The sequence below is a fragment of the Sceloporus occidentalis genome, unplaced genomic scaffold (assembly GCF_023333645.1).
Source record: "Sceloporus occidentalis isolate IW3139 unplaced genomic scaffold, rSceOcc1.0.p SCAF_42, whole genome shotgun sequence".
NCBI classification, from domain to species: domain Eukaryota; kingdom Metazoa; phylum Chordata; class Lepidosauria; order Squamata; family Phrynosomatidae; genus Sceloporus; species Sceloporus occidentalis.
The window spans coordinates 901,755-929,491 of record NW_028317022.1 but is presented as its reverse complement, the minus strand read 5'-3'; the positions used below and the strand labels follow the sequence as shown (position 1 = coordinate 929,491).

The 27,737-nt window shown below is 40.4% G+C and overlaps 1 protein-coding gene across 1 annotated transcript; it reads left to right on the top strand.

Moving 5' to 3' along the window:
• Positions 1 to 11,455: 11,455 nt before the first annotated feature.
• Positions 11,456 to 19,726, top strand: LOC149289852 (deubiquitinase DESI2). The gene is made up of 5 exons (XM_089490128.1): positions 11,456 to 11,518; positions 12,841 to 12,913; positions 13,581 to 13,674; positions 18,570 to 18,711; positions 19,490 to 19,726. The coding sequence occupies exons 1-5, from the start codon at positions 11,456 to 11,458 to the stop codon at positions 19,724 to 19,726; spliced, it is 609 nt and encodes a 202-aa protein (XP_089346254.1).
• The last annotated feature ends 8,011 nt before the right edge of the window (positions 19,727 to 27,737 follow it).

The following is a 27,737-nucleotide window of genomic DNA, read 5'->3' as shown; positions in this document are numbered from 1 at the left end:
ATCTTGTTCACCCTTCCTATAGATTATGACTTCACTCTCTTATACCATTGTCCCTTTTTATACATACTAAGGTCCTAAAAGATCATGTAACTTTACATATTTTGTACATTGGCCCAATAGATGGTATCAAGTCAAAATAAAGACTCTATATTCTCTTAGGCTAATAAAGCTATATCTATTTTTATAATGAAAAACAGAAATCACAACTTTTCACACCCAAAACACATTTCAGTCACAATCTAAACTGATGATTGCAGACTCATTACCAGGGCTACTAGGAGGAACTGCTGCATCTACCGCAGGTTCTTCTGGAAATAAATATCCCAGCTTCTAGGTTCTGTGATCAATAACTCAGAAGCCCCTGGGCAATGCCTCTAGAGAACAGCTGAATATTGCCATTGGCACATGAAAGCTCCGAGGTCATAGTGTTTCTTTATCATAATAATCAAATGTAGCCATGTCCTATGCGCATTTACCCTATGTTGTGTATTGTGACCTACAAGTGCTTTGCGTACATTCTAGATATATGTACAACCCCATCTATTGTGACGGGGCCTGTGGCTCTAGGGGGCCCGAGGCGACCCCTTGTCCTGTCTCCTCATACCGTTTCAAAATCGTTTAGAAAGGGACGCAAGGGTGAGACAAGAGCGAGTCGGTGAAACCGAGGCTGCCCACATAGTGCGCAAGTAGCTGGAGAGGTGAGAGGTAAGCAGGGGGTAGAAGGTATGTATTTGTGTTTGTATTTATGCATGTATGTATATGAGCATGGATGTGTAAGTGGGGTGAGATGGAATGTATGTTAGTGAGTATCAGTAAGCATGTGTAATTTGTGTAAGTGTGTTTACATATGTTGTATATTGGAGGGGGCAAGGGGCAAAGAAGGCACAGACAAGTTTTTTGGGCATAATGATGGCTCAGACCAGCTGTTGAAGTTGAGGGGCACCCAGGGCAATTTTTGCACCAGGGCCCCGTGGTTTCTAGTTACATCCCTGGTCACAGACAACCCATCTTCACAAGGTAAAAGAACAAAACAAAACCACTGTAGGGGCAAATACATTTTACGTGGGTCTACCTACTTTCTAACGCACTCAAATACACACAAGTAGATAACCGTATTGATTGTGCTACATTCCATATATTCAATTTGATTTTCCTAATTTATTCTACCTGAAGACCAATGCAGGCCCAACACAGGACTTTTCTTTCTCTTGGGCTACTGTTTACATTTTTATCAATTTTCCTAAAACAACCCTTTTGTTCAGTTAATTCTGCCCTAGCCAATGTGAACTGACAGAAGTCACGGACGGGAATGCTTTCATCAGGCACTACAATTTGTGAAATAATCTGCTTTCGGTTCCACCTCCTCTCAATGACATCATCACTGTCCACTCCATCACCCTGATCAACGTGCTTCAGGCAACGCTACGCATACTCAGGGGATTTGTATCCTCGCGGCTTCCGTACTTTCGACAGCATTCAGTGTGTAAGGGAAAGACACAGCGCAGCCGCTGGCCGGCGAAGGGACGTTGAGGAGCGCTGCGGCTGCTTTACTTAACCGAGGCATCGTGTGCTATCTTCCCTCATGGCTTTATAACGCACACTTAGCTCAGCTGCCCAGAAAGGATGCGGATTATACCTGGTTATTCACGCTCTCCGCTTCTCCATCAGTACCACACCCGCCCAAACAATCAGGGACTCTCAGCAACCGCTTTATGAGACACCGGAGAGCTGGTCCTTTCGCATATCCGTCTCTGTTAATGCTGAGCCCCCCACGGTGATGACGCGCAATACATTCGCCGTTCTTAGCGCGCTGCTTCCGTCATCACCAGTATAACCATCGGCTGGGGCCGTGAGAGTGGACATCACCCCGAGTAGGACACAGGATACGAGCAGCTGTGGGAGGAGAAGGAAATAGGTCAATGGTGAGATAAATCCCCCCACCCCCGGCGGCAACGTCAACACAGCAGTGTGCCTGTGCCCTGGGAATTATCGTTACCGGGAAGAGGCTTATCGTTGGGTTACATGAGGAGAGATGGCCAACCAGCCTGTGATTCTAAATGTATATGACATGGTAAGTTATGAGAGTCATATGCATATTGACTCCATGTCCTATCCCTTTCCTTAATAAGAACTCTCCCATCCCCCACTCTGCTTCATTATAGTTAGCCTTCTTTGTAGTGCTCACTTCCTTTTTTATCTGCTTCAGGATATGTACCTACCTGCCTTTTATTTCCTTTACACCGTTCCCCTCGCCTTTTTAAATTCCCAGTGTTCCTGCCATCACTTAATTTTCTCAATTATCTTTACATGGTGTATTTTTTTCCACAGTGTTTTCACTTTCACATGGTGATGTATCCTGGGTATTGCTCGCTACACATAACACATCAGTCCATTATATTTGTACTATATATATAATCTGTCGTGTACATTGGTGTATAATTACTGCTCTTGTACATTTTATACCATTGACTCATCTCATCTGTAGACTGAGTAAGTGGCTGATGATGCAATATGAGGTAGATAAGGTTGTTCACCTCTTTATTTGTCTGGTCTTATTTTTAAGTAGACTATCTTGTCCATTGTCTCCCTGCTGGGAAAGTAAACACTCGTTATTTCCTGCCCCTCTCCCCCATTCCCACACAAAGAGCTTCTTCAGGATACAGCAGGTCTAACAGGTTATCCAGTTTTGTCCATAAGGCGTTAAGCCCATTCTTATAACGTGGAATAGGAAACCTAACAAAGTGCCTTTATATCCTTGACGTGTCTGTTCCAGATGTTGTAAGCATGAGGAACCTACCTTGAGGTGCTTTCCCAATCACTGCTGGGATGTCTGGTTGAGGATTAAGGATCAGGATAGGCAGGACGAGTGGATGAGAAAGTAAACGGCAGTACCCGTTCCGTTACAAATCAGTCTGTCCTTATTTTACCTTATTGGTTCACTGTTGATAATTTAAGGGTTAATATACCAAATTCATTTGTGTCTTTTAATTGGGCAGCACTGAGCATTGTAAAGCTGTCTTTAATGGTAATAATGGGCAGATTAGGAGAATGGCTGAAATCATTACTTGAACATCCCGTGAAAATGAGTTTCATTTTATGTGTCAGGCAGCGCTATTAGAGGTCCAATTAGGCTGTTTTTTTTTTCTCCATCGTGATCTCTCATGACTTTCTTCTAGTGCCTATATTGCATGAGTACACATAGACATTCTAACACAACTAGATCTTACTCATTCATAATCTTACTATAAGGGAAATCCCATTATGTGCCCCAAGTTTCTTTTATATAATACATATTTAATCCTTTATTTTAAATCTGGAGATTAAACATTGATAGTCCTCTACCCTTGTTCCTCTGGCACTCTCCAGTCTCTTCACTTGTGATCTGGAAGCCACCTGGAGCTCTGAGCACTGTAGCAATGATATTACATGCAATATAATCTCGTAAGTAAGAAGGCCACAAATAGCATCCAACATTACAAAGGGGAGCCAAGAATTGCCAGAACTGCTACAAATTGCAGCCATATTTTAGGCAATATTTGGCATCATACAAGGTTTTCAACACACTGCTTCACCTAACACTAGCTAGCTAAATACACAACACTAAGTAGCCGACTGACTACACAGCTATACAAACCAGAGAGGGCGTGCATTTGATGTTTACATATCTAATGGTCCCCCTGTCCCAAGATCAGCCCTTTTCAGGTACATTGCCTATTCTGCTTTGAGAGCTGGAAGCTTTTAACAGCAAGTTATAAGGTAGAAGAAATGAGTAATACTCCTAATTGTTTTATGTTCTTGTGAGCTAACATGCCTATCAGTGGTGACATTAAAGGGAAACTACTTTGCTTTTATATCCTTTATTTTTTTTTATTCTATTGTAAACAGGGCCAGACTGGCAATGGTGGGGCGGCCCTGGCATGTGTAGGCCAGCAGCTGCCTGATGATATAAGTGTGGTTACACACTGTTTTTATGGGCATGTAGTGTGTGGCCAGTCCAGTTAATTCTAGGCCTAATTGTAAGGAATGAGTTTTGAATATTTGCCACAAAAGGTGGTATAACGTTTTCTATGTTTCATGCAGGTACTCTCCCACCCATGAGAAGCTAGTTTTTGTGACCTGAAGGCCTCTAGAAGATTGCGGCACAGTGTGTAGAATAATCACTACACATAACCACTTATGTGGCACATGGCATCAAACTACTTGTATAGTTGCAAAAACAGCCAAATACACCTGTATCATATACTGTATGTTGCTTCTGAGATTAGATCAGCCAAGAAACACCTCATAGTATCCAAAGCGTGGCTAGGAAAGTCAACACACCACTATGACCCGATAAGCAAAACTTTTTATTTTAAGTTGCATTAAGGTATATTGTGCCAACAATTTCCATAGCGCTGTTATCGTAAAAGACAGTGACAATACTGAACGTACAATTTAAAATAACGTTAAGACACACTAGTACAGAAGGGTAATCATTACTGGGAACTCTGACAATTCAGTTAGGACACTTAGAAAAAAAACAGTGGGAGCTCCCCTTTTAATTGGAATCACGCCACATATGTTCTAGAAGCACATATGTGGTGTATAATGCTGTATCCTTGCTTATTTATTTTCAACAAGTGCAAATCACACAAAATAAACAAGTGTTTTTGCAGATTCCTTATGCATTCAGTGTAGGATTCTAGTTGATCCACAAGCACCAGAGTGGTTTAAGTAGTGATATCCATACCTGGGAACTTTTTTTGTAAAAAAAAACATAGTCATAAACCGTGATATAATATATATGATATATAACATAAAATTAATATATATATTATAAGATATACAACAAACAAAATAAATAAGATACATTAACAGTGATAAAAGAAACAATTGAGCCATCTAGTCTACAGTTCCAAAAATATCTTTCTTATTTATTCTTAAGGGAAACCTTATGTATATCCCAAGCCAGGGCTTGACAAATTTGTTTTGAATCTAGGAGCCAACTAAAAAAGTTAGGAGCCAGGATTTTTTTGTAAACTAACAAAGTTTTATTTTCCAACGACAAAAAATAATGATGTCCCAAGGGAATTCCCCCTCTCCCTTAAATATAGATCCACTTGAACCCCTCTTTTTTTCCCGCTCTTCTCGGATGTGACAATCCTCTCCCTGTCAGGAGGAACTCTTCTGTGAGCCTCACTGAGCCACTGCCGCTCAGCAGCACGGTGTGTGCAAGCCAGCCACCTAACAGGACCGGATGGAGGCCGGCTTTCACACATCGTGCTGCTCACGCGGGCCGCACATTGAATTCCGGCAGGCCGCATTTTGGATGCCCCTGACCTAGGCGCCAGGACAAACTTCAGTGGCCATGGCAAGTTGGCGCCTGGAATTTGTCGAGCCCTGTCCCAAGCCCTCTTGAATTCCTTTACTGTTTGCCTGTATGTCTTCCTGTAGAAGCTATTCCACTAACCTACCACACTTTCCGTAAATTATAAAATACTTAGAGATTGCAGGAAAACATCAATTAAATTCGAGACAGATAACAGTCAGCCATTTTTAGTTGGGGAAACTCAGTGGCATGAATTTATTATGCGCTGGGAGCAGCAAAATGAAAACTTCATCTTGCCTCTATTAACTTATCAAGGTGTCTAATGTCATCAGACTGTTAAAAAAAAAAATGTACACTCTGCCTCATAGGCTTGTTTAGATGTATCAATACCAGGGCAATCTATTGGCATCGTGGCTTCATCCTGATACCTCTTATCCTATCACCATGCTGAGTAAATACAGAACACGAAAACTTGGTAGCCATAGACATTTCTTTTTAGTCAAATACAAAGAATAACCCTAAACCCTTAAACGTACTGCTGATAACTACGAGAGACGCACGTTTTCACTGATGCTGAAATAACAGAATTATGCAAACAAAACTGAACATGACTCAAATCTGTTATTTGTATTCAGTTGCCTAAATGTGTCATGTTTCTACAGCTCTACACACAGGTTAATGAAGTAGAAAAATCTTTGCATAAACAGTTTAGCGTACCGTGCGCTAATGCAAAAGAAGCTGTCGGGAAAAGCACACATTCTTTGAAACTTGCACAAAATAACTGAAATGATATTAAATGCTACTGTTTGCACCTCTGCCTTTTAAGGAAATAATGCAAGCAAAAATTATCCAGTATGAAGTATATTTTAAATCAGTCACCTTAGTTATTAAACCATAGTATGCAGGACCAGCTCAGCACGTCTTGCAGGAGATCTTGCCAGGGATGGCCTTTTGTCCTGCATAATGAATTTGAGCAGTTAAAACCACACAACAACTCTTACTTAATGAATGAACCCTAGTGTATTGTGTACTGTGCTCTACCTAAGTGAGCTTTGATATGTTTTTGTACCTAATTTTTTTTCATGCCGTCACGCAAACAATAGAACATTGCGCAAAACTCACCACATACTGTGCTGTGGCAGTCTTTAGGGAACCGATTGGCGAGTGACAGCCATGTGATCATGACCAATCACTGCAGTCAGCCTGTGTGATGTAGGCTACTGGACTTTAGACATTGGCTGTGTCTGTAGCTCTCTCCTCCCTGACTCAATTCGATATTGTTGCATGGTCTGAGACTGAAAGGTGTTAAAGTGTGCAAGGCAACCCCTGTTGACGTCATCATAGTTCCACAGTGACCAATTGGATTTTACAGCCATTTTTGTTGTATTTTGAGGATGATTTGATTGTAGTTAAAGTTGGTAGAACGGGGTAGGGAATTCCAGAACATACACTGTACAAGTATGTCGACAGCCGTCCTAAATATTGAGTTTAGGTGTTACAGCTGCGCCCATTGCCAAGGTGTATAAAGTCAAGCAAGTAGGCAGCCATCTTCATAGACAAACATTGGCAGTAGAATGGGTCATACTGAGGAGCTCAGTGACTTTAAACATGGCACTATCATAGGATGCTACCTTAGCCACGAGTCAGTTTGTGGAATATCTGCCAGCTAGATCTGTCACAGACCACTGTAAGTGCTATTATTGTGAAGTTAAAGCTTCTAGAAGTAGCAGGTGCCATGAAGCAGTGGACCCCACTCACAGAGTGGAGCTGCTGAGTGCTGAAGCATGTAGCTCATTAAAAAAAAAAAATGGCTGTCCACACTACAGACTTCCAAACTGCCTCTGGAAGCAACATCAGCACAAGAACTGTGTGTCGGAAGCTTCGTAAAATGGTTTACATGGCTGAGCAGCTGCACACAAGCTAAAGATCACACTTATGAAATGCCAAGCATTGGCTGGACTTGTATAAAGCACACTGCCATTGGACTCTAGAGCAATGGAAATGTCTTCTCTGAAGTGATGAATCAAACTCTGATAGACAAATCTGGGTTTGATGGCTACCAGGAGAACAATAGCTACTGAAATACATAGTCCCTGCTGTAAAATTTTGGCGGCGGAGGAGGGATAATGGCCTTGGGTTGTGTTTTAGGGTTTGGGGTAGGCTCTCTTTCCGGTGAAGGGAAATGTATTGTACAGATTATTGTATGTTTTCCACATTGTAGCACCAGTTTGAGGGGTAGGCCCTTTCTTGTTCCAGCATCACAATGCCTCTGTGCACAAAGCAAGGTCCATAAAAACATGGTTTGATGTGGGGGAGTTTGAGTGGCCTGCAAAGAGCCCTGACCTTAACGCCATTGAACAACTTTGAGATGAATTGGAACCCTGATTGCTTGTATGCTACTTTTGTTATGAGGGGGTTCTTCAGTCTAGAGGACTGCATTGGGAGGCGGGTCCCACAGACAGTGTTGCGGGCGGTCAGGCACTGTACCTGCGGTTCCCATTAATCCCGCTAAGTCCCGCAAGGCTGCCTTCGCGCTGCTTCCTTATATTCTCTTTTCTTGCTCCGCCCAGGAACAAGGCAGGGTCACGTGATGTCACTTCCCGTGACTCCGCCTTGTTCCTGGGCGGAGCAAGAGAAGAGACGCTGTGAGGGAGCAACTCGAGGGCAGCCTTGCAGGACTGTGCGGGAAATCTGCAGTTCAGGTAAGGAGGTGGGCGTGATTGGGCCCACGTTGCGGGAGTGGAACACCCACGTTGCGGGAGTGGAACACCCACGTTGCGGGAGTGGAACACCCACGTTGCGGGAGTGGAACACCCACGTTGCGGGAGTGGAACACCCACGTTGCGGGAGTGGACAAAAAATCAGCGGGAGCGGGATTCTACTTCGGTCTCATTTTAATTATTAAGGGTCCTGTTCCAGCTACTTCAAGGTGGCTAACTTTAATACAGCATTGCAAACATCATCCTTAGTATTGTTGAAAGTTCCCAGAAATAATTCTGTACTAATGTCAATTTTTGCCTCATTCATAATTTGTGCCTGGAACACAGATTAGTGCAATAAATGTTTTGTGTGTTAAATACGGAAATGTTTTATTAATGTTTTCAGGAATATACAGTACAGAAAGGGAAAACCGTGCTTAATGGTGTTTTGCTACAATTGTTGTAGATGTTCTTTAACATTAAACCAGTCCTTGTTTGTTTGTGTACGCTCGATTGCCATTCAACATTGTTTATTGTGTATCTTTTAAAGGGACAGTCATGCTCACTGTATACTGTTGCAGTTGTGATGTGAAAGGTTTTGGTAAACCTAGCAGGTGTTTCCCACCATGCAGACACATAGTTTGATGATAGACAAGAACCAGTCGACCCATCTAGTCTGCCCATTATATATCCTGTTTTAAATACTCAAGCCTTACCTAGTCCTTGGTCTCCTCGTAGACTCTATACCTTCTTGTTATTCAGTCAGTATGTACATATGTCTAGCCATATCATTTATTTAAACTATGCTTACACCAGGATATGGATGTGTGGCCGATCAACCTCAAACATTTGCACTTTCATTTCCTTTGTAATATACCGCCACCTCAATCGAGATTGTAAACTCACTTGAGCAGAACCTTCGTTGTTCTTTTGTTTGCGGTATTTGCAGGTTATGTAATGCATTACATGTTATGTCCTGATTATCCGTTGTATGACACAGTATAAGTAATATTCACGTGTGTTTTTTACACATGCATAGTTCACTCAATCTCCCCAGATTTGTTGTGATTTTGATAAATGCCTCACAATTATAGTTTGTAGCCAGAAAGCTTCAAGGTTGTAAAAATAAGGCCATGTGGAACCGTCTCCGGGGAAGATTACAATAACGGTTGATATGAAATGAACGCTCCAGCTTTGCTCCTATAAATAGATGTTGTAGTTCTAGTGTGGGCGGCTGGTTTTTGCTCAAGTCTCCAGCGTTATTGCTGTGGATCTGCATATGCTTACTGGTAATAATTTTGAAGATGACAATAAATTGATTAGCGAGACCCAGGAGTCTTTCACAGTGTGGGAGATCATATGTTATGAACCATGGCTTTCCTTATTCCCCCAGGACTCTCTAACAATACTAATCAAATTGTCAGAAAGCTATAGGCAAGTGGGTTCATATAAGAGATTCAACACCACTAATTATCCAACAAAGATAGTGCAATATGTATCTGTGTCTTAAGGGCATCACCCTTTAAAGAATTAGGCTCTTTTCTTTTTTTAATATTATTTGGTGTAAAGGGAGCCCCTCCCCCAGCATCTACTCACACTTATCTGCATAACTAGGAACTCAAACCCGGAGATTGCCGGGTGAGTGCTGCTCCTCCGGTTCTCTGGGTCAAGACCCGAATCCTCCGGGTCGCGGGGTCTTGACACGCCCCGCTCGCCGCCTATTTTTTTCCCTTCAAATGGGGGTGTTTTCGGCAGCGGGACTGCCCGCTGAAGTCAGTGTGCAGTCCTGGCCGCGTCCCACAAGGGATGGCTCTGGGTAGCCGGAGCCGAGAAGTTCCCAGGTATGCTTATGGAAACGGCTGTGGTAATGCTTTACTGATCCCTGAGAAAATAGGCCCCTAATGATATTAAATCCCTGCAAAACGGCCTAGACTGTAATATTATGTCCTCTGTTACTGTCACCAATTGTGGCTAGTTGCAGCTACAATTGGTGGCAAAACCACCGGAGACCTTGGCAGACCAGCAGCAACCAATTGAAGGTGCCTCCCTGCATGTGATCTTCAAGAGCCAATCACGTGCTCATTGCCCATGGCAATGCCTGTCAATTTTGCTCTTTGCGCTCATTTATGAACCATAGATTTAGAAAAAAAAAGTGGGTGAACATGATCCAATTTTAACCCTGCTGTTTTTAGTGTTTCTGTTATCAGGACAAATATCTAAATACACATTTAATACATTTTAAATGTCAAAAAAAAACCTGGGGGGGCGAAATTACACTAAATCTGAAGGATAGCAGAAGTGGTAAAAATTCTTTAGTCCTTAAAATAAAAAAAAATTAATAACCTTAGTCCATAAGGGGTTAATATAAAATGTTAGTATAATAAATAAACCTATTAATGGCACTGGGGAATTGGTTGCAGTTGCTGGGAGCATTGGAAATGCTCCACTGGTCCATGGCATAGTGCTGACGGCAACCTGTCCCGAAGCTGTTTACAAGTGCTACTCATGTCCACAGTCGGGTAAAGTAGCAGAAGACGTAAGATTATGTCCTTGGCTTTAAAGTTATCTTTTTGTTTTCTGAACAAATTGATCCTAATCGTCCAAAGGCCATACAGACTAATTAAATTCTCTATGGGGAAATGGAATTCATTAGCATTGCCATAAGGCATCAATTCAATGTGGTATCCACTAGAACCACCTGACTGCCAAGAACCGTGACCTCCAGATCTGCAGATCAATTTTATTGGAACATTGTCAATCAAAACCTCAAAGCCCTTTTAAGTGTTAGGTCGCATTACTGTATATAACAATATCTCTTTTTTTTTTTTTTTTTTAAACTTCTAATGTGTTGAATCTACAAAGGTCATGGAATATCTTCTATTTGCTTTTCCTTTAGCTGTTGTCCACATATATTCAATGCTACACAGAGCATGTGATCCCTTCTAAAGTGCCTGTTGAAATACTCACATCCTTCCCGTCAACCAGCTGGAAAATGTTTTTTAAGCCAGAGGATAAAATCCTCTGTGTGCAAAATCCTTGGTTGGCAACTAATCAATTTGGAGTTAGTGAGTACAGAGAGCATGCAGCACAGTTCATAACTTATAGATGTAGCTTCATACAGTGGTGAAAGAGCATTGATTACTGGCTTACAGTAAGCCAGGAAGGTTTTTATTCCTGGAATATATCATGTGTCACTAAGGGCTCATCATGGAGCCATCACTGCACCAGGGCAGTGCTGCCTTTCCCCGTACAGTTAAACAGGGTGGAAATGGTGTGCTCGTTTTCTTGGGGGGGGGGGGTCATTTTTTATTTTTTTTTCTCTTCCCTATTCTGCTTTTTAGAAGATGACCATTTTCTTTAACTTGCAAAAATCTGAAATAGGTAAGGAAAAAAACTCATCTGATCGGTTGCTAATGTTGAGTTCTTACCAGAATTTACACAAATAAGAATGTTGGTCCTTTTGCGTGATATCTGCAGAAGTGAAGATCCCACCTTACTCCAGTTCACCTGGGTAACATATATGTTACCCTTAGATGTCTATTTCAACAGGTGTGTAGCCTGGGGGCGCGTTTATCCATTTTTAGTAGAAATGCCCATTAGTTGGTGCGCTTTTGGACTTGAGTGTTCTTATCTGTTTTAGTGGCTAGCGAGATGATAATTAACAGAATTACCACCATATAAGATTGCTTGGCCTCCCAAGTAATTTGTATTGCTTTGTAATTTATATGATTTGGCTTTTATTGTTTTTTTTTTCCCCCCATTTGTGGGTCCAATACATTTTTTTTTTTTTTTTTTTCTGAAAAAACCAAAGGCCGAGCCAAGAACAAGAGGTAGGAAATCCAGTGTCACAGTGCCTGTAACAGAAGCAAACGGTTTAAAGCCATACTCCAGCCATCATGTGCTCCTTTAATGCTGAGAGGTCCCTTTAAATTTACATGGTGGCCTCTTACAAATATATGATGAGATTCTGCAGAAAAAACCCCAAACCCCCCAGGTATTTTTTCTGTGATGGACAAATGACTGAACAAATCTCCAGACACAAGCTTACCACCAGTCGGATCCAGTGCTGCACTGGCAAATGTTCAAGCAGCCAATCAATGGTGGGAATCAACAGACCACCTGGAGAATAGGTGCTGTAGCTAATATGTGTTATTAAAAAGGATACAAAATAAATAAGTGCTTTAACGTGCATTCTTCATTGGTGAGGGGATAGGCCGTGTCTTGTATAGGCATAGAAGACTGTTACCTGATTTTGTGATATGATGGCGACTGTTCCCCTCAACAACGTTATTGACCTTTTAGGCTGTCCCATTGGTGGGTTGTAGCACCAGTCTAAATTGTGACAAGTATTTACAAGATTTTTAGATGATTAAGTGAGAGCTCCCATCTTCTGTATCGCATTCATGCTTTGTTCGAAGATGTTTTATGTAAGAATCGCACTTTTGTGCTAAAGGTCCATGCATAGTTTGCCAAGAATGTAACATCTTCTTACTTGGTCGGACCATAGGATTCCAGTGTAATCTACAGTGAGGCATTGTGGGTAATGAAGTGGGTTTTTCAGGAAATGCATTTGCTATACTTTGGGTGGAAGCAGATAGGAGGCCACAGCTACACAATCTTCATTTAAAAACCTGAATGCTGGTGAGCGTTCCCTACCTGAAATTGATGTAATGTACTTTCTTTTTTTATTTTATTTTTTTATAGGAAACATCTTCATGCTGCTATTGAAATAATCATTGTGTACCATGGCTGCCAATCTTAATTGATTCTTCTGAGGTATCTGGTGATTCTAATGGCTCCCGCTCTAATATTATCCTATTTTTTTTTTTGTAGTATTGGATCAATGAATACACATCATCTCTTGGAATTGGCGTCTTCCATTCCGGTATTCAGGTATATGGTAGAGGTATGTAGATTTGGATTTTCCTGTTACATAACAGAGTGCCAGGGCTTTAGCAATGCATAGTGCCATTATTATTTGTATCGTGTAACGTGTTGTTCCCTTTCAGAAGCTTCAAGCTTGCAAAAATGGCTAAAACGACATGAAAATAAGAAATTAGTTGTCTACTCTGCTGCCATGATCTCATATCTTTTATCCATATGTCTCGAAAGGGTAGTATAGCTCTATAGAATCCACTGGTGGTCAATAAATAACACTTCATGTCGTTAAGGAAAACTGGAGAGCTATATTTCATTTCTTGGTTTGTTCCTTTGGCTGCTTGAATGCATAAAAGTGCATATGGTGGCTGGAATATCCCTTTTAAACAGAGCTAATTGTTGGGACACGCTAACAACTTGAGAATGTATTACTTCCTCAAGGCAGTAAGATATCAAACATCTACAGGGTTGGAGAGTATTTGCACTCGAAAAAGCCAGGCTTGTTCTAGAAGGAGCAGGAAAATGCATGTCTGCTGAATGTATGAGGAGAGAGACGGAGCAGTTTGAACAGCAATCTGTCCGTTCATAATTTGTAATAAACATAAACCGTCATTAGTGTGTTTCTAGTCTAGCATGCCAGTATTCCATGCAAATGATTCCGGCAACACAACTAATTATTTATTCTCCTTTTACAGAATTTGCCTACGGTGGTCATCCTTATCCATTTTCTGGGGTCTTTGAAATCTCTCCAGGGGATTCCACTGAGCTCGGCGACACATTTAAGTTTAAGTGAGTGTGACTCATCTCTGCGCTTACAAATATGCCATGACATATGTGCGTCTAAGAAAATCCTTGGAAGAAAATCAGTTGTAGTGAGAAATATGTTATCATGGATATACTGCTAAATCCGTGTGTGTTTGTCCTGCTTATCTCTTATATATGACCACTCTGTAATACGTTTGAATTTGTTGGGGGGGGGGGTCTGTTTTCTGACAAACTCCCCATCCTTCCTTTTCGATCATATTTATTGTGCACTGATTTATTCATTTATTATTAAGTCGCGATTGAAATCAGTTGTACTTTTTATGTGAACATTTTGTTACAAGCCCAATCTGTATTTAATTGTGTGCACCGCATGGTGTTAAAACGTTCAGCAGGGCCCATCATTACGCTGCTTTTGTTCGGGAAAATATAAGAAGCTGTGCGAAAATGGTGGTACATGAATCTTGGGGGAGGAGTGCTTCACAGCCTCCTTGTGCAAACAATTGGATATCACCAGGGGCAGAAAATGTACATTTAAAATTTCGCATAATCAGAAAATCTGCTTTACTGGAAATCTGCTGAAAACGACCAACATGTCCTCTAGTATTCAGTTGGAAAGTTTGATGCATTTAGAAGGAGCCCATGAAACACTCCTGTGTTTCGAAGAAAAAGTAAAATGCTGTACATGCACTTTAATAAAGGGAAAAAAAAGCAAAACCACACACTCGGTTTTATGTTGATGAATGGCATAGATAATTGTGCATTGTTTACTTGAGCGTTTAAGTGATTTTATGCAGGGATTGCAGCATGTGGAGCCTGGAGGGTATTTGTAAGATCAGCTATGTTGGCCCATTGACATTTGCCCAGATAGTGTGATTCGCTGGATTTTTATTTAAATAACATACGGGAGCATACAGTATAAAACATACCAATGGCTATTGTGGTGTGGAACATGGATTTTTTGTTGGTTCTGGACCTGTGAACTTCTTATGGTGGTCCTGTCAATGCTTAGTTGAGGAATGGTTTGTTTGAGCAGAAAGTCGTTGTCCGGCTGATTAGTTTTAACCCTCTCGGTAGTGATGGAGACCCCTTTTCCAATCATGTCTTTGCTGTTGCCTACCTGTTGTCGTTTAATAGCCGGAGCGCTAGAGACTGGTTAGCCTGCATTAGTTTTATACTTTACTAGATGTTCTCAGTTAGAGGGTAATTATCCTGTGCTGTGTAAATAAACAGTGTACTGTCAGAGACATACTCTTGTCATATCCGTTTGGATTTTGACTAAAACTAGCCTGCCTTATAAATGTTTAATTTTATACAATATATATAATCAAAAAATCATATGTGAAATGATGTTGATCATCTTTAAAAGAGCTAAAGCTATTTACAGGGTCCGATATTATTTGTATAATGCCATATACAGCACTGTTTAGATTTTTTGCTCACCTTGTGGCTAATGTATTTTATTGACTAACAAGCCTTTAAAACAGGGGTTGGCAAATTTGGTTTGGATCTAGGAGCCAGCCAGAACCATGTTTTTACTTTTCATCTCCTGGGTCTGCAGTTAAAGGATGTTCATTGGGGCAAAACAACATAAAACGCATCTTTTCTTTGGCACTGCAGTTAACCCCTTCATGACTAGGGGTATTTTACAGCATAAAGACTGAAGCTTGTGTGTTTAACCATTATTGTTGCACTCACACACCCCGACACCATACAGTCACAAACATGCTAACATCATATGCTCACAAACACTAATGCCTTTAAAGTAACATTATACACTAATGTACACACATGCTAACACTATACACTAATTACGCACACTCATGCTAATGCATGCCATACTGTAACGTATGCAACACCATACATGCTAATGCTACACTTTTATACGCATGCACACACTATTCAACAACACACTTGCACCACAATACAGACATACTGCCTCTGGCACTATACATTTACACACATACACACTGCCAGACTGAGTACAGCATGATACATATAAACACTGACGCTACAATATACACATACATACACTACTCCTCCTCCTCCCCAACTCGCCTAGTAGAGACCTGCCACGCCACTGTGCATCTCCTGCCATTGTGGATCCTTCACGCAATGCTTTCCTGCGGGGGCGCAGTGAGGCGCCTAGCGGGGTCACGTAATGCACGTTTTGTGACGCTGCTGGGCTCTTCACAGTACTCCTGCAAGAAAACATAGGATGTCGTATTCACAATGGTAGTCCTGGCCGGTTTTTATCCCCTTAGCCCGCAAAATCCTGGGTGCCAGGAAGTGGTTTCTTTTCGCCATGGCAACCTGACGCCCAGGGTTTGTCAAGCCCTCCTTTAGAAATATTAATCCAGTTGGTCGGATGTTAAAAGCTAGGACACATAGAGGATTCTTTACTAGAACAGGATTTGGTTTTGTTTTTTTTATAATGTATAACAAAGGAGCTTCCTGGGCAAACTTCTTTGCGAGAAGGGCTGATCTGGTCCTCCATAATGACTCAAATCTCAGTGATGTAGTTATACTTTTATACAGGGCCAGTGCTGTATGGGGTTGGCTCTTCAAATGTAAAGTGAAGTCAATGAGAAGATGCGCTGGCCAAAGGCAGTGACCTAAAATTTAGCCATATTTAACAAATGAAAAAACTCCCAGTATCAAATCCAAACCTGCAAGTGTAAACATTAAATAGTAATGAGGCTGAATTGCTGTATTGTGGCCAGTGCAAAACAAGCTTACCCCTCACAGCCAGCCAGAGTTAATTAACTAGCAGACAGTGGCTGGACTTTCAGGCCAAATAAATATATGAAGAAAGGAAGCAGGCTTTAAAATACCTCAGCAAATTAACCCTTAATAGGGAGCTCAAACTAAAACTAGGAGGGGAACTTGTCTTTCAAAGTGAATGCAGTACTAAAGCATCAAATGTATTCAATGTACAATTTGTAAGCTTGTCTAAGCGGGGCCCTCCTCACCTGCTGATTCTGTAAGTCCAATTATGTTTTATACTATTTGTAGTGTCCTGTCTACCCATTCTACAGCGCTACAGAATATGATGGCATTATATGAAACAATAATCATAAGAAGATTTGCAGGTTTTAACTTTGACAATGATAAGCATACAGTGGATATAAAAAGTCTACACACCCCTGTTAAAATGCAATGTGACCTATAACGTGAACGATTCAATTGCAAAACAAACTGAAGTCTTTGAGGGGGGACTCATAATAACCTGGTTGCATAAGTATGCACGCCTTCTTATAACTGGGGCTGTGGCTGTGTTCAGAATTAACCAATCGCATTCAAACTCGTGTTAAATAGAAGTCATTACACACCTGCCATCATTTAAAGTGACTGATTAATCACAAATAAAGTTAAGCTGTTCTAGTAGGATTTTCCTGACATTTGCTTAGTTGCATCTCAGAGCAAAAGCCATGGTCCGCGGAGAGCTTCCAAACTATCAGAGGGATCTCACAATATAACACAACAGAGACATTACCAAGAACTGGATGTTCCTCCAAAATTGATGAAAAGATGAGAAGAAAACTGGTCAGGGAGGCTTACAAGAGGCCTACTGCAACCTTGAAGGAACTGCAGGAATTTCTGGCAAGTACTGGCTGTGTGCTGCATGTGACACCAATCACCCATATTCATATGAATGGGGTAGGGTTCTTAAAAAGAAAAACATCCAAGCCCAGCTGAAGTTTTCATAAACAAAGATCAAGTACCCCCAAAACCACGTGTGAAAAAGTGTTTCACACGACTGATGAAACCAAGGTGGACCCTTTTAGCCATAATTCCAAAAGATATGTTTGGGGCAAAAACAACACTGCACATCACCCAAAGAATACCATACCCACAGTGAAGCATGGTGGTGGCAGCATCTTAGTCAGGGTGGAGGGAATTATGAACAGTTCCAATTACCAGGCAATTTTGGCACAAACCCTTCAGGCGTCCGTTAGGAAGATGAAGTTCACCTTTTCAGCACGACAACGACCCAAACACACAAATCCACAAAAGCATGGCTTCACCAGAAGAAGATTAATGTTTTGGAATGGCCCAGACCTGAATCCAATTGAACATCTGTGGGGTGATCTGAAGAGGGCTGTGCACATGAGATGTCCTCGCAATCTGACAGATTTGGAGCGCTTTTTTAAAGAAGAGTGGGCATATATTGCCACGTCAAGATGTGCCATGCTAATAGACTCCTACCCAAAAAGACTGATTGCAGTAATAAAATCAAAAGGTGCTTCAACAAAGTATTAGTTCAAGGGTGTGCACACTTCTGCAACCAGGTTATTGTGTTTTTTTGTTTGTTTGTTTTTTCCCCTCAAAGATTTCAGCCTGTTTTGCAATTGAATTGTTCACGTTATAGGTCACATTAAAGGTGGAAAAAGTTCTGACATGATTTATCTTTGTCTCGTTCTTTAACATCCCAAGAACCTGGCATTTTAACAGAGGTGTGTGGACTTTTTATATCCACTGTACCTGGGCCACCCCCTCTTGCTGGATGTTGGCAGGAAGTCCTGCTGACTTTGCGGGACACATGGCTGCTTAAGGGGGAAATAAGTGGGAGTGGGGGTGTCACAATGCCGCTCCCACGACTTGTACTTTTCCGGTGTCGCTTCTCCCAGAGTCTCTGGACAAAACCCAGAGAATTCTCAGTAATGAAGATACATTGTTAATGCATTGGAGGGTAGATGGTGTCATAGAAATAGACAGACATGAAATGGTACCTCCACCCCTTTAAGATTTGGTGTACTTTACTTAGGATTATGAGTATTTTAAATATTTTTCTAGTTATCCTCTGTAACATCTGTGGATGCATCATCAGCCCATTGGGGCCAGCGACTACATAGACTCATCCCATCTATGTAAATGTTGTGTGTTCAGCTAACCATCTCTTCTCATTTCTTTACTCTAAGGGAAGCAATAGCCTTGGGGAGCACAGATTTTACTGAGAATGACATTGAGAAAATAGTAGAGGAGCTTGGAAAAGAATTTAAAGGCAACGCCTATCATCTCATGCACAAAAACTGCAACCACTTCTCATCATCTTTATCAGAGGTAAAAAAACACAGCGTTTTTATCACTTGCAATTTTTTTTGTAATATTAAATCATGAGCAACTCTGTCGAGACGGTCAATTCATAAGTAGTGCTGTTACGAAAAAAAAAATCCATAATTACTGATCCAACCTACTTAAGCCGTCTAAAGCCATCAATGCCTAATGGGTTGCTTCAGCTTTCATTTTTTTCTTTCATAAATTCATTATTCAACATTTTACACACACATGATAAACTGTATACTCTTAATGTAGCTGGTTTTAAAAAGACGATTACTGTGATTTTTTTTTTTGATTTTTTTTTTTTGGACTGGCGGTTAATGAATCCTGTCCTGAACTCAGTTTTAATTGTAATAGCGGTTGGCACTCCTGTTTTAGAGAGGGGGGGGGGATCTACTTGTTCATAGAAGATATACATGTTTATTGAGTGAGTATTACAACCTCATGGACGGGGCTGTTTTGACATCACAAAAATGTAATGTGTATAAACAGTGTGTCCATTTGCCTGTGAACACGATTAAATTAGAAAGATCTACAGCTAATAATGAATGGATTAATACAATTTCTAGTGGCTGGTAATGGTAAGTAAAAACTATTTGGTCTGGCATAGTAAGTGTGTATAAAATGGGTATTCCCTCCACAGGTTTCCTTGCAAGATTCTATGCCAAGCATAAAAATGTTCCGATTTCTTGCTGACTGAAAACGCCATTATAGAAAATCAAAGAAGGCATTTGACTGTCCTTTATTTACATGACTGTTCCAACCTCTTTGTTTTGTGCAGATCCTGTGTGGCAAAGAGATCCCTCGTTGGGTTAACAGGCTGGCATACTTCAGTTCTTGCGTCCCGTTTCTACAGAGCTGCCTACCCAAGGAGTGGCTAACACCTGCCGCCCTGCAGTCCAGCGTCAGCCAGGAGCTGCAAGAGGAGCTAGAGGAGGCAGAGGACGCAGCTGCCTCCGCCACAGCATCCACTTCCACATCGTTAACGCCCAGACCTGGACGTCACACCAAACTATAGAGAAGGCTTTTTGTTCACAAGCAACTTGACTTAGGAGCAAAGTTTTCTGTTAAGGTTTTAGAATGATCTCCAGCCACTGACACACTTCTATCCAAAACTGAACATTTTATAGACCTTTTTGGATATAAGAACATTTGTTCTTTTGCAGTCTTTTCAGCTCAGGATCATGTTTGTATGCTACAAACTCTGTGAGATGGGACATATTCTACAGTAGCCACTTTATTATATCAATATCTTCGTCCCATTTACTACTTCTGAAATTACTTCATAAATGTCTTGCATACATTTCCATACCTTTTTTGGTTTTTTTAATTTTTTACTATTTTTATTCAGTATTTGGGATTTTTGCTGTTTACAAGAGTTACAACACATTCTTCCCCACAATACGAGTGAAGGGTTCTCCATTCTTGTCTGGCAGGGATCTGATCATTTACCTCGGCTGTGGAAGATAATGTTGGAACACTCTGCCTTTAGTCCAGTAGCACCTTGAAGACAATGAGGTGACCTATAGTGTTAATGCATTGCGGACAAGGTTGTAGGCGAATATTCTCCTGGGAAAATGCTTTACAAGATAAGGGTTTTTTTTTTCTTTAGTACTCACCCCAATCATCACAGGAAGAAAAATTGCACATGTCTAATCAGTTTGGCACTGATCACCGGTTTATGAATACACTCTGTACTCATCATAAAGAGCGTTCTTTATTTGTTATTGAATGCGCCCCTCAACGTTTCTTTAACAAGACCAAACATGAAAATGTGAATTTCCTTGTTTGTATGCAATGACAAAATGTGTTAAATCTTTTTCGAGAGCCTTCAGCTACTGTGTGCGTCATTGGCTGATTAGTTAAGGTGTCATCCTGTGTATGAATTGCACAAACCGTTCCATCGCGCATTGTGTTCCGTCGGTTATCTAAAGAGTCAGACTACGCAGCAGCTGTTGGCCTCCAAACCTGGTGCATCTGTGCTCCACGTCCATCACCTAATGACAAACTGCGTGCTTTAGGTGTAAGTGACTTTTTTTTCATATTAGTGAATACAATAATTAAGACTTTATAGTGAGTGTTTCAGTGTGTATTTTCAATAAGGAGTCATACCAACCTATACTATTTATTACCTTTAGATCAGGGACCTTGTGTGATCTGGATAAAATACATCTGTAATAAACTCTTCTACGTGTCACAGAAATGAACACTTGACAGGAAGAGCTGATTACAATACCAGCCTTTACACAAGAAGGCTACCTTAGTTACAAAAAAAAAAAAATGGTTTTATCGATATGTAATAGGACGACTTGGACTTATACGTTATTTTTTTTTTTCATGTTTCTTAAAGTGGACAGTTGCTGTGCTCCAAGGAATAAAAAGGGCATATGTGTGTACGGCAATTGTTTAACAACATAAAGTTGTAGAATGTGTATTGTCTGTTTGTTTTTTTGCTTCTCTGCCTCCAGGTCTCCATTCCCCAGAAGCCAAGACTTCCTCAGAGATCTGTCAATGAGCAGTGTTACCCAGAGCATTTGACGTAAAGCCTGGGATTTCTTATGTATAATCCTTAGTTAAAGGCACGTAACGTGTGCAGCAAACACGGACTAGTCTGTAGCCGACAATTTTAAATATAAAAAATATAGTGATAGTCCCTTTTTAAACTACTGTCTTCAATGTTTTAGATATAGGCAAATAATGAGTTTGATCTTAAAGTGCCCTGCTCTCTATACTGGATTGAGCAATTACAATATCGCCTATATTTCAATGTATTATGTTTCAGCACCCCCTTTTAAAGCACCACATCCCCAAAGATACTGCCCGTTTTCCACTGTAACCTATAGATAGGCCCCCTGTTTGTAAACTTGGGAGGGAAAATGTAAACTTTGCCAGCAAAAAAATGCTAAAAAAATATATTTTCTTCAATAAGCTTGTGCTGTCTTTATAGGTTATAATGTTTTGTGAGGTTGTGATCCTTCCAGTCTCATGATCCAAAGTACTGCACCACAAATGTCTGACAGAAAGAACTGTTATGGCAACGTATAAGACTGACATTCATATTACCGTCTTCTCTTTGACCCGATACTGTTTTTCTATAAAATACTAGAATACATTGTTTTAACAATTTACTGGGGAATACTGCAAAATTAAGAGTATTTATTTTTTTTTCCTTAGTTTTCCATTATAAACCTATATTACAATCGACTGAATGTAATGATATCATGGGTAACTCGCCACTAATGTAATACTTAAACAAAAATTACTAGGAAACAAACTAAACTAAAAGAAGAGAAATATGTTTCTCTTTCTTTCTGAATGTATTGTATATATCTCGCCTCAAGTAACTGTTGCATCTCAATTTCCTTTACGGTTACCTTGTGCCCTACTTCTTGGCTCTTCACATAATTAAGTTAGGGCCCTCAAGATTGAAACAGACTATCTAAGACATGACTTTTAGGGAGGCCTATGTCTGCTAATACTGTTAATGGCTACATTGCCCTCAACTTTGCAACAGAGGGAACTGAAATTAAGTTATTACCTGACCAGTAATCAGATTTATACAAGTGGTGTTTCTCATGGAGAAACTCAGATTTTCATATTGGTAAAAGCAATGATGCTGCCATTTTGCATGCTTGTCATACAGAATACGTATAATCTATTTAAAGAGTAGGTATGGTATGGCCATCGAATGCGTTCCTGTAAGGAAAGTGAGCCAATATCCCAGTCCAAGACTGCACAATTTTCCAACCACCCTATACATACCTTTTGGTCATATTTGCCCGGAGGATTGCAGAAGCTTTTAATATGTTGCATGTATTTTCATTAAAAACACTTAATGTGATTTTTATTTTTAATAATAGACTGTTTAAAGGGTTGGTTTAACAAAGAGTCCTTTATGATTTTGGTCAGTTTAAGCATTGAGTATTTTGTGCAATGTTATTGTAAAAGATAATGGTTTGAGCTTTTTAAATTTTTATTTTATTTATTTTTGCCGTCTTTGACATTTGTCTACTGATGTATTTACTGTAGTTCTTGGAGTATCGTGACCAGCACTGTGTTCTCAACCTATGCAGACTGATCAGATTTGCTGATCTTGTGATTGTGTTGTATAGGGTATGAACGTAACAAAGGGCATGTTACAAAATTTATTACGTTCTAAATTGATCTCGGAAGGCTGAAGGAAAAAAAACAAAACCTTTTAAACACTACAGTAGTTTTTATTATTGCTATTTCGCAGTGTTTGAGTTGTTCATTACACTACATGTGCTTGCTTATTTTTATTCAAACAGTTGTCTGTTAGTATTTGTAAATAAGTATAGCTTGCCTTATGCAATACACCACTGATCATATCAACTAACATTTCCTATGGAATATCTTCTCTGATTTAACCTTCAACTATTTAATAGAGCTTTACTCATACTTGCCAACCTTAAAATGTCCTACGGCTGGACCCAGGCCCTGACAGGCCATCTGACACACCAGGGAGATGTCAGATGGGCCGCTGGCCAACCCCCCCATGCACCCAATCTTCAACATCTGCACAGCCACTTACGTAATTTGGCAGCCGCAGGCCTTAATGTGCTGCAAAATGATGTAATGTGCCTCATCCTCCTCAGTCTGGCCCTGTCTGGATCCCAGATGGTATGTGATATCCATGCCTGGGAACTTCTGAGGGGGGTTAGTCACCCATGTAGGCAATAGTAGGGTTATCCCCAAACAGTCTTAATGAGTGGCCGTGGCCAAATGCTGATCTCCTGCCGAGAGAAAGTGGAACAAGATCCCATGACACAGGGAAGCAGTGCTTCACCTGGAGACTCCAGGTCTTATCCAGAGTGCTCCCAGGTATGCTGATGTTGTGGGCCCTTGGAAGGCTGTGCCCCTTCCCCCTTTTTCCTGCATGTACACTGCCCAACTCTTGGGGTCATTTGCTGCTAATACTAATAAATGGGGACTAAGCCTAATTGCCTAGACTATTGGCTGGTATGAATTTAGGAATTCTATCTCTCCCCCCCCCCCCAGATTTAACACAATTCTTTCAATTACCTTTTATCATTTCACTGCCTCTGAACAACAAATTGTTTAATCATGTGATTTATTCTCCTTTAACATACTCGATTGTTACCAGTATCCGTTTTTGTCTTCTTTAGATGAAATATTTGTTTTGTGTGTCAAAATTGCATTGAAATTTAATTTCAGGATGTAAATGTGGCATTCAACAAATATACGGTACTTCATATTGTGACAGTATGCAGTGCAATTTACAGCCAATTACATGGTTACATACCAAATACATAAGAATGCTGGGTGCAGTCCTATATAATACAGCATCTGTCTTCAAATTAATCACATCTGAAACTACAACCAAGTCAGTCTAAATAAATATGATTTGAAGATATATAATACAAACTGAAATGTCCCCATCTGCTTAGCAGAAGATTTTTCTCTTGGATTACAAGGTATACAACTTGCTTAGAAATGTTTTTCTGTTTACATTTTAATGTGATGGTTCAGAGCATCTGTATGCTGCACATGGGGTGACCATATCACCTCATTTTTCCTGAGGTGCGTATGCATTTCATACGTGGCTGGCACATGCACGTAGAAGTCTGCCATGCAGTGTGTATGATGAATAAGCGTAAATTATTCTCCTTTCCGAGATTATCCCTCGCACTGCAGGGAAGGTGCTTTGCATTTGCTTGTCAGTAGTGTCTGTGCATGCCTTGGAAGAACAGACTGGCATGGTTGCCTTAGCGTTAAAGTACATAAACACTCACTAGTTGCAAGTAATCTGTTCCTGTTAGTAAGAATAAAGCCAACTTATGATTGCAAATACCTAACATTCTAATTAGCTTTAAGTATGTTAACTTTTTTTCCCGGTAAGGTTTAAAGAGATAAATATGGAATATATTAAATGATGGACGATGGTCGATAGTTGCTGTGCGAGTGGCATGAGCAAACTTTTTTTAAATTATGTAAGCAGACGTGCTGCTTTATTAAAGCCAGGGCAGCCTTTTAGAGCTAGGAGGAAAAGCAGTGCACTGCATTGCGGACCTCCTCCTTGTGTAAGGAGATTTGTACTAATGGTTTTTATCCTGTTGGCCAGGGAGTGTGTGCATGGTGCAATAGCAGGCAAGAATTGCCTTATCTTCTCAAGACAATCCAATGTGTATCTCTTTGTGTTTAATGTGCAGCTGTTTAAACCAATCCAAGTTGCTTAGTCACGGGCAGATGCTAAGTGAGTGAACGATTTTCCTGACATCTGTAGAGTATTAGAAACGTGTGCCTCTCGGCAGTGCCTGTGGAGATGATTAAAACATTTGCTGCAGGCCACCTTGTTACATTCCTGTGCATGAGACAGGTGACTTAGATACTACAGGTATGACAACTCAATGCAGACACACTGCCATAATCATTGAAAATTGTGTATCAGGGTTTGAAATGTTGGTTTTTTTATAATTCACTTTAACAAGTTTTATGTGATGTAACTATTGGTTTTCATGATCCATAGAATGGTAACGCAGTGTAGAATGGAAGGTCTTTTTTTGTTTGTTAAACCTTGGTTGAAATTGAGCAGCTTGCCAGCCTTGAGATGGAGAGCAGGGCAAATTAATTGTCCTCTGAGTTGCCTATGTTGAGTCCCTGTTGCCTTCACTGGGATGCAACCCCTCTCGGCAGGGAGGTTTGATTTCCTGGTGCACACCTACCTGGTTAAAATCGATAAATACATTAAAAAAAAAAAAATCGTGGGAAGCTTTTGATGTAATTTGTGTTGAACGCACCAGGGGTCCATGTTTGTAAGGGACTCTAATGTTTCTTTCCAAGTTTGGGCATTTTAGCCTTGCATATGGCTTAAGGGATTCTATGTAAAGAGGGAAGTAAAGATCCTCTGACATTTGTTACGGTTTTATCCTTGTCATGTCTTGTTACATGTTCATCTGTCAGCTAAGGGGTGTACGGGAAAAAAAATGCCCAAAGCAATGCGACATGCAATGTTTACAAGATTCTGACATTGTTCTACACTAGCTTTCCAAAATTGTGTTTTTTTTATGCATGGGATGTAACTTGTTAAAATTTGAAGGTCTATGAATTTGAATGACATTTTAAAATTGTATTTTCAACTGACACTTGGCAGATTAATTTTAAGAATTACAAAACTGTAATCTTAAGGAATTCAAAAATGTTAAGTATTTTGTACCACGGTCTTGGTTTCACTACTCAGATGAACCTTTGCTGTTTTTGGGGGGGTTTTCTTTTCTTAATTATTGCTGTAATACTTTTTTGATAACTTGGTGCAGATGCAAACCCTAACCTGTGTGCTCTTTTCCACCACAAGAGAAAATAAAACTGTATTTTTTTAAAAAGAAAATAAATGTGTTGGTTAAATAAAAAACTAAAACTAGCATGGACTGCTCTTTATTTTGGATTGTGTATTTATCTAAATGTAGCTGATTTAATATTTCTAGTACTTTGCTGACTGTTACATAAGCATAACTGATCTCGTCTTATTTTAACAAACCACAATTGAAGGTACTGTCCTCAAAACAATGGTCCTTTGTGGCGTGGCATAGAACATTGTCCATTCGAAGTCTCCCCCACTCCTACAATCTTATCCAGGGAAGAACATGCTGCCAGCCACACATCCCCTGTGTCAACAGGGGCCAGCATAGCTGGCATTGAGCTGATAGAGATAGTGTGAGCACCTTTACATTTATATAGTCACAGCTGATACTATGAGAAACATCAACCAGTGTTAGACACCCAGCAGGGTCTGTACACATCCCGCTTGGGTCTTTAATGACCCCCTCCCTTCTCCTGAACACACAAAGTGTTATCGGTACTGTCACGGTCAGGACTACTTGCCAAGCCGTGACTGTGTGGAGGGCGTGGGCATGAAGGGGTTAATAGCACCAGGCCTCTGGATTTACAAACTTCACCCCTTAACAAGGCATAAGTTACACCAAATTAACCCCCAAATCCTGCCTGTATCCCCCCAGGTAGTCTGCCACCACTCACGATTTTGATACCGGGTTCGTGAGAAATCCGAATTAGAACCTTTATCTCTATATATATATCAACCCACCCCGGGCAACTAACATATATATATATATATATATATATATCCTGTAAAACTTAATAACAATATGGTAACGTGTTATCGTCTCTTAGGGTTTGTGGATATCGATACTAGAGCCCAAAGACAGACTTGGATTATGAATATTTTAATAACAAAAAGACAAAGATTACACAGTGCCAGAATTACAAAAAACAAGACATACAAAATAAAAATAAAACGGCAAACAGTTCTTAAAAACAAAGGGACTTAAACACAGGACCCTCACTCACGAGTTTCTCCAATAAGTAGGCCTGTGGGAACTCCTTAAGTCCAGATGGTTTCTTATGATGTTGTTCCGATCAGAGTATATCATGGAGTTCTGCCTTGAGGTCGCTGCTTTGTCCCTAAATCAGACTTTTGCAAGCAAACGCCCCTCTGACCACATGACTGATTATATGACACCATCCCCAAGAATCGGGTCCCATCTTTGATGTGCCAATAAGTTATGGTGGGGTAAAGGTGATGGAAACCCCCCACTTAAGATAGGAATGGAATTCCTATAACTCAGGGTCCTTATCTGTTAGGCCATGAATCACCACAGGGGTCCTTTGGGAAGATGACACCTCTAGCCAGAACAGATACAGAGGGCATTCACAAAGAAACACATTAAATCAACCTCAGATTAACTCACTGAATGCTTAAACAAAGAAACTAACCACCTCTGCTGGGTTACCCTTCCATGCATCCACTACGTTATGAGTTAATCATGACAGGTACACAGTGAAAATATAGTGAGAAAAGGTTCTCCTTTTCAACAACAACAACAAACCTTACATTTAAAAAAAAAAAAAGAAAAAGTGAAACAAATGGCTAACTGGGAGAACTTTTATTTTTAAGTTTTATTTTAGATTCCCTAATAACAAAGTAATGGAAACATTAACTTATGCAATTAGGAAAAAAATAACCTTTTATTTGT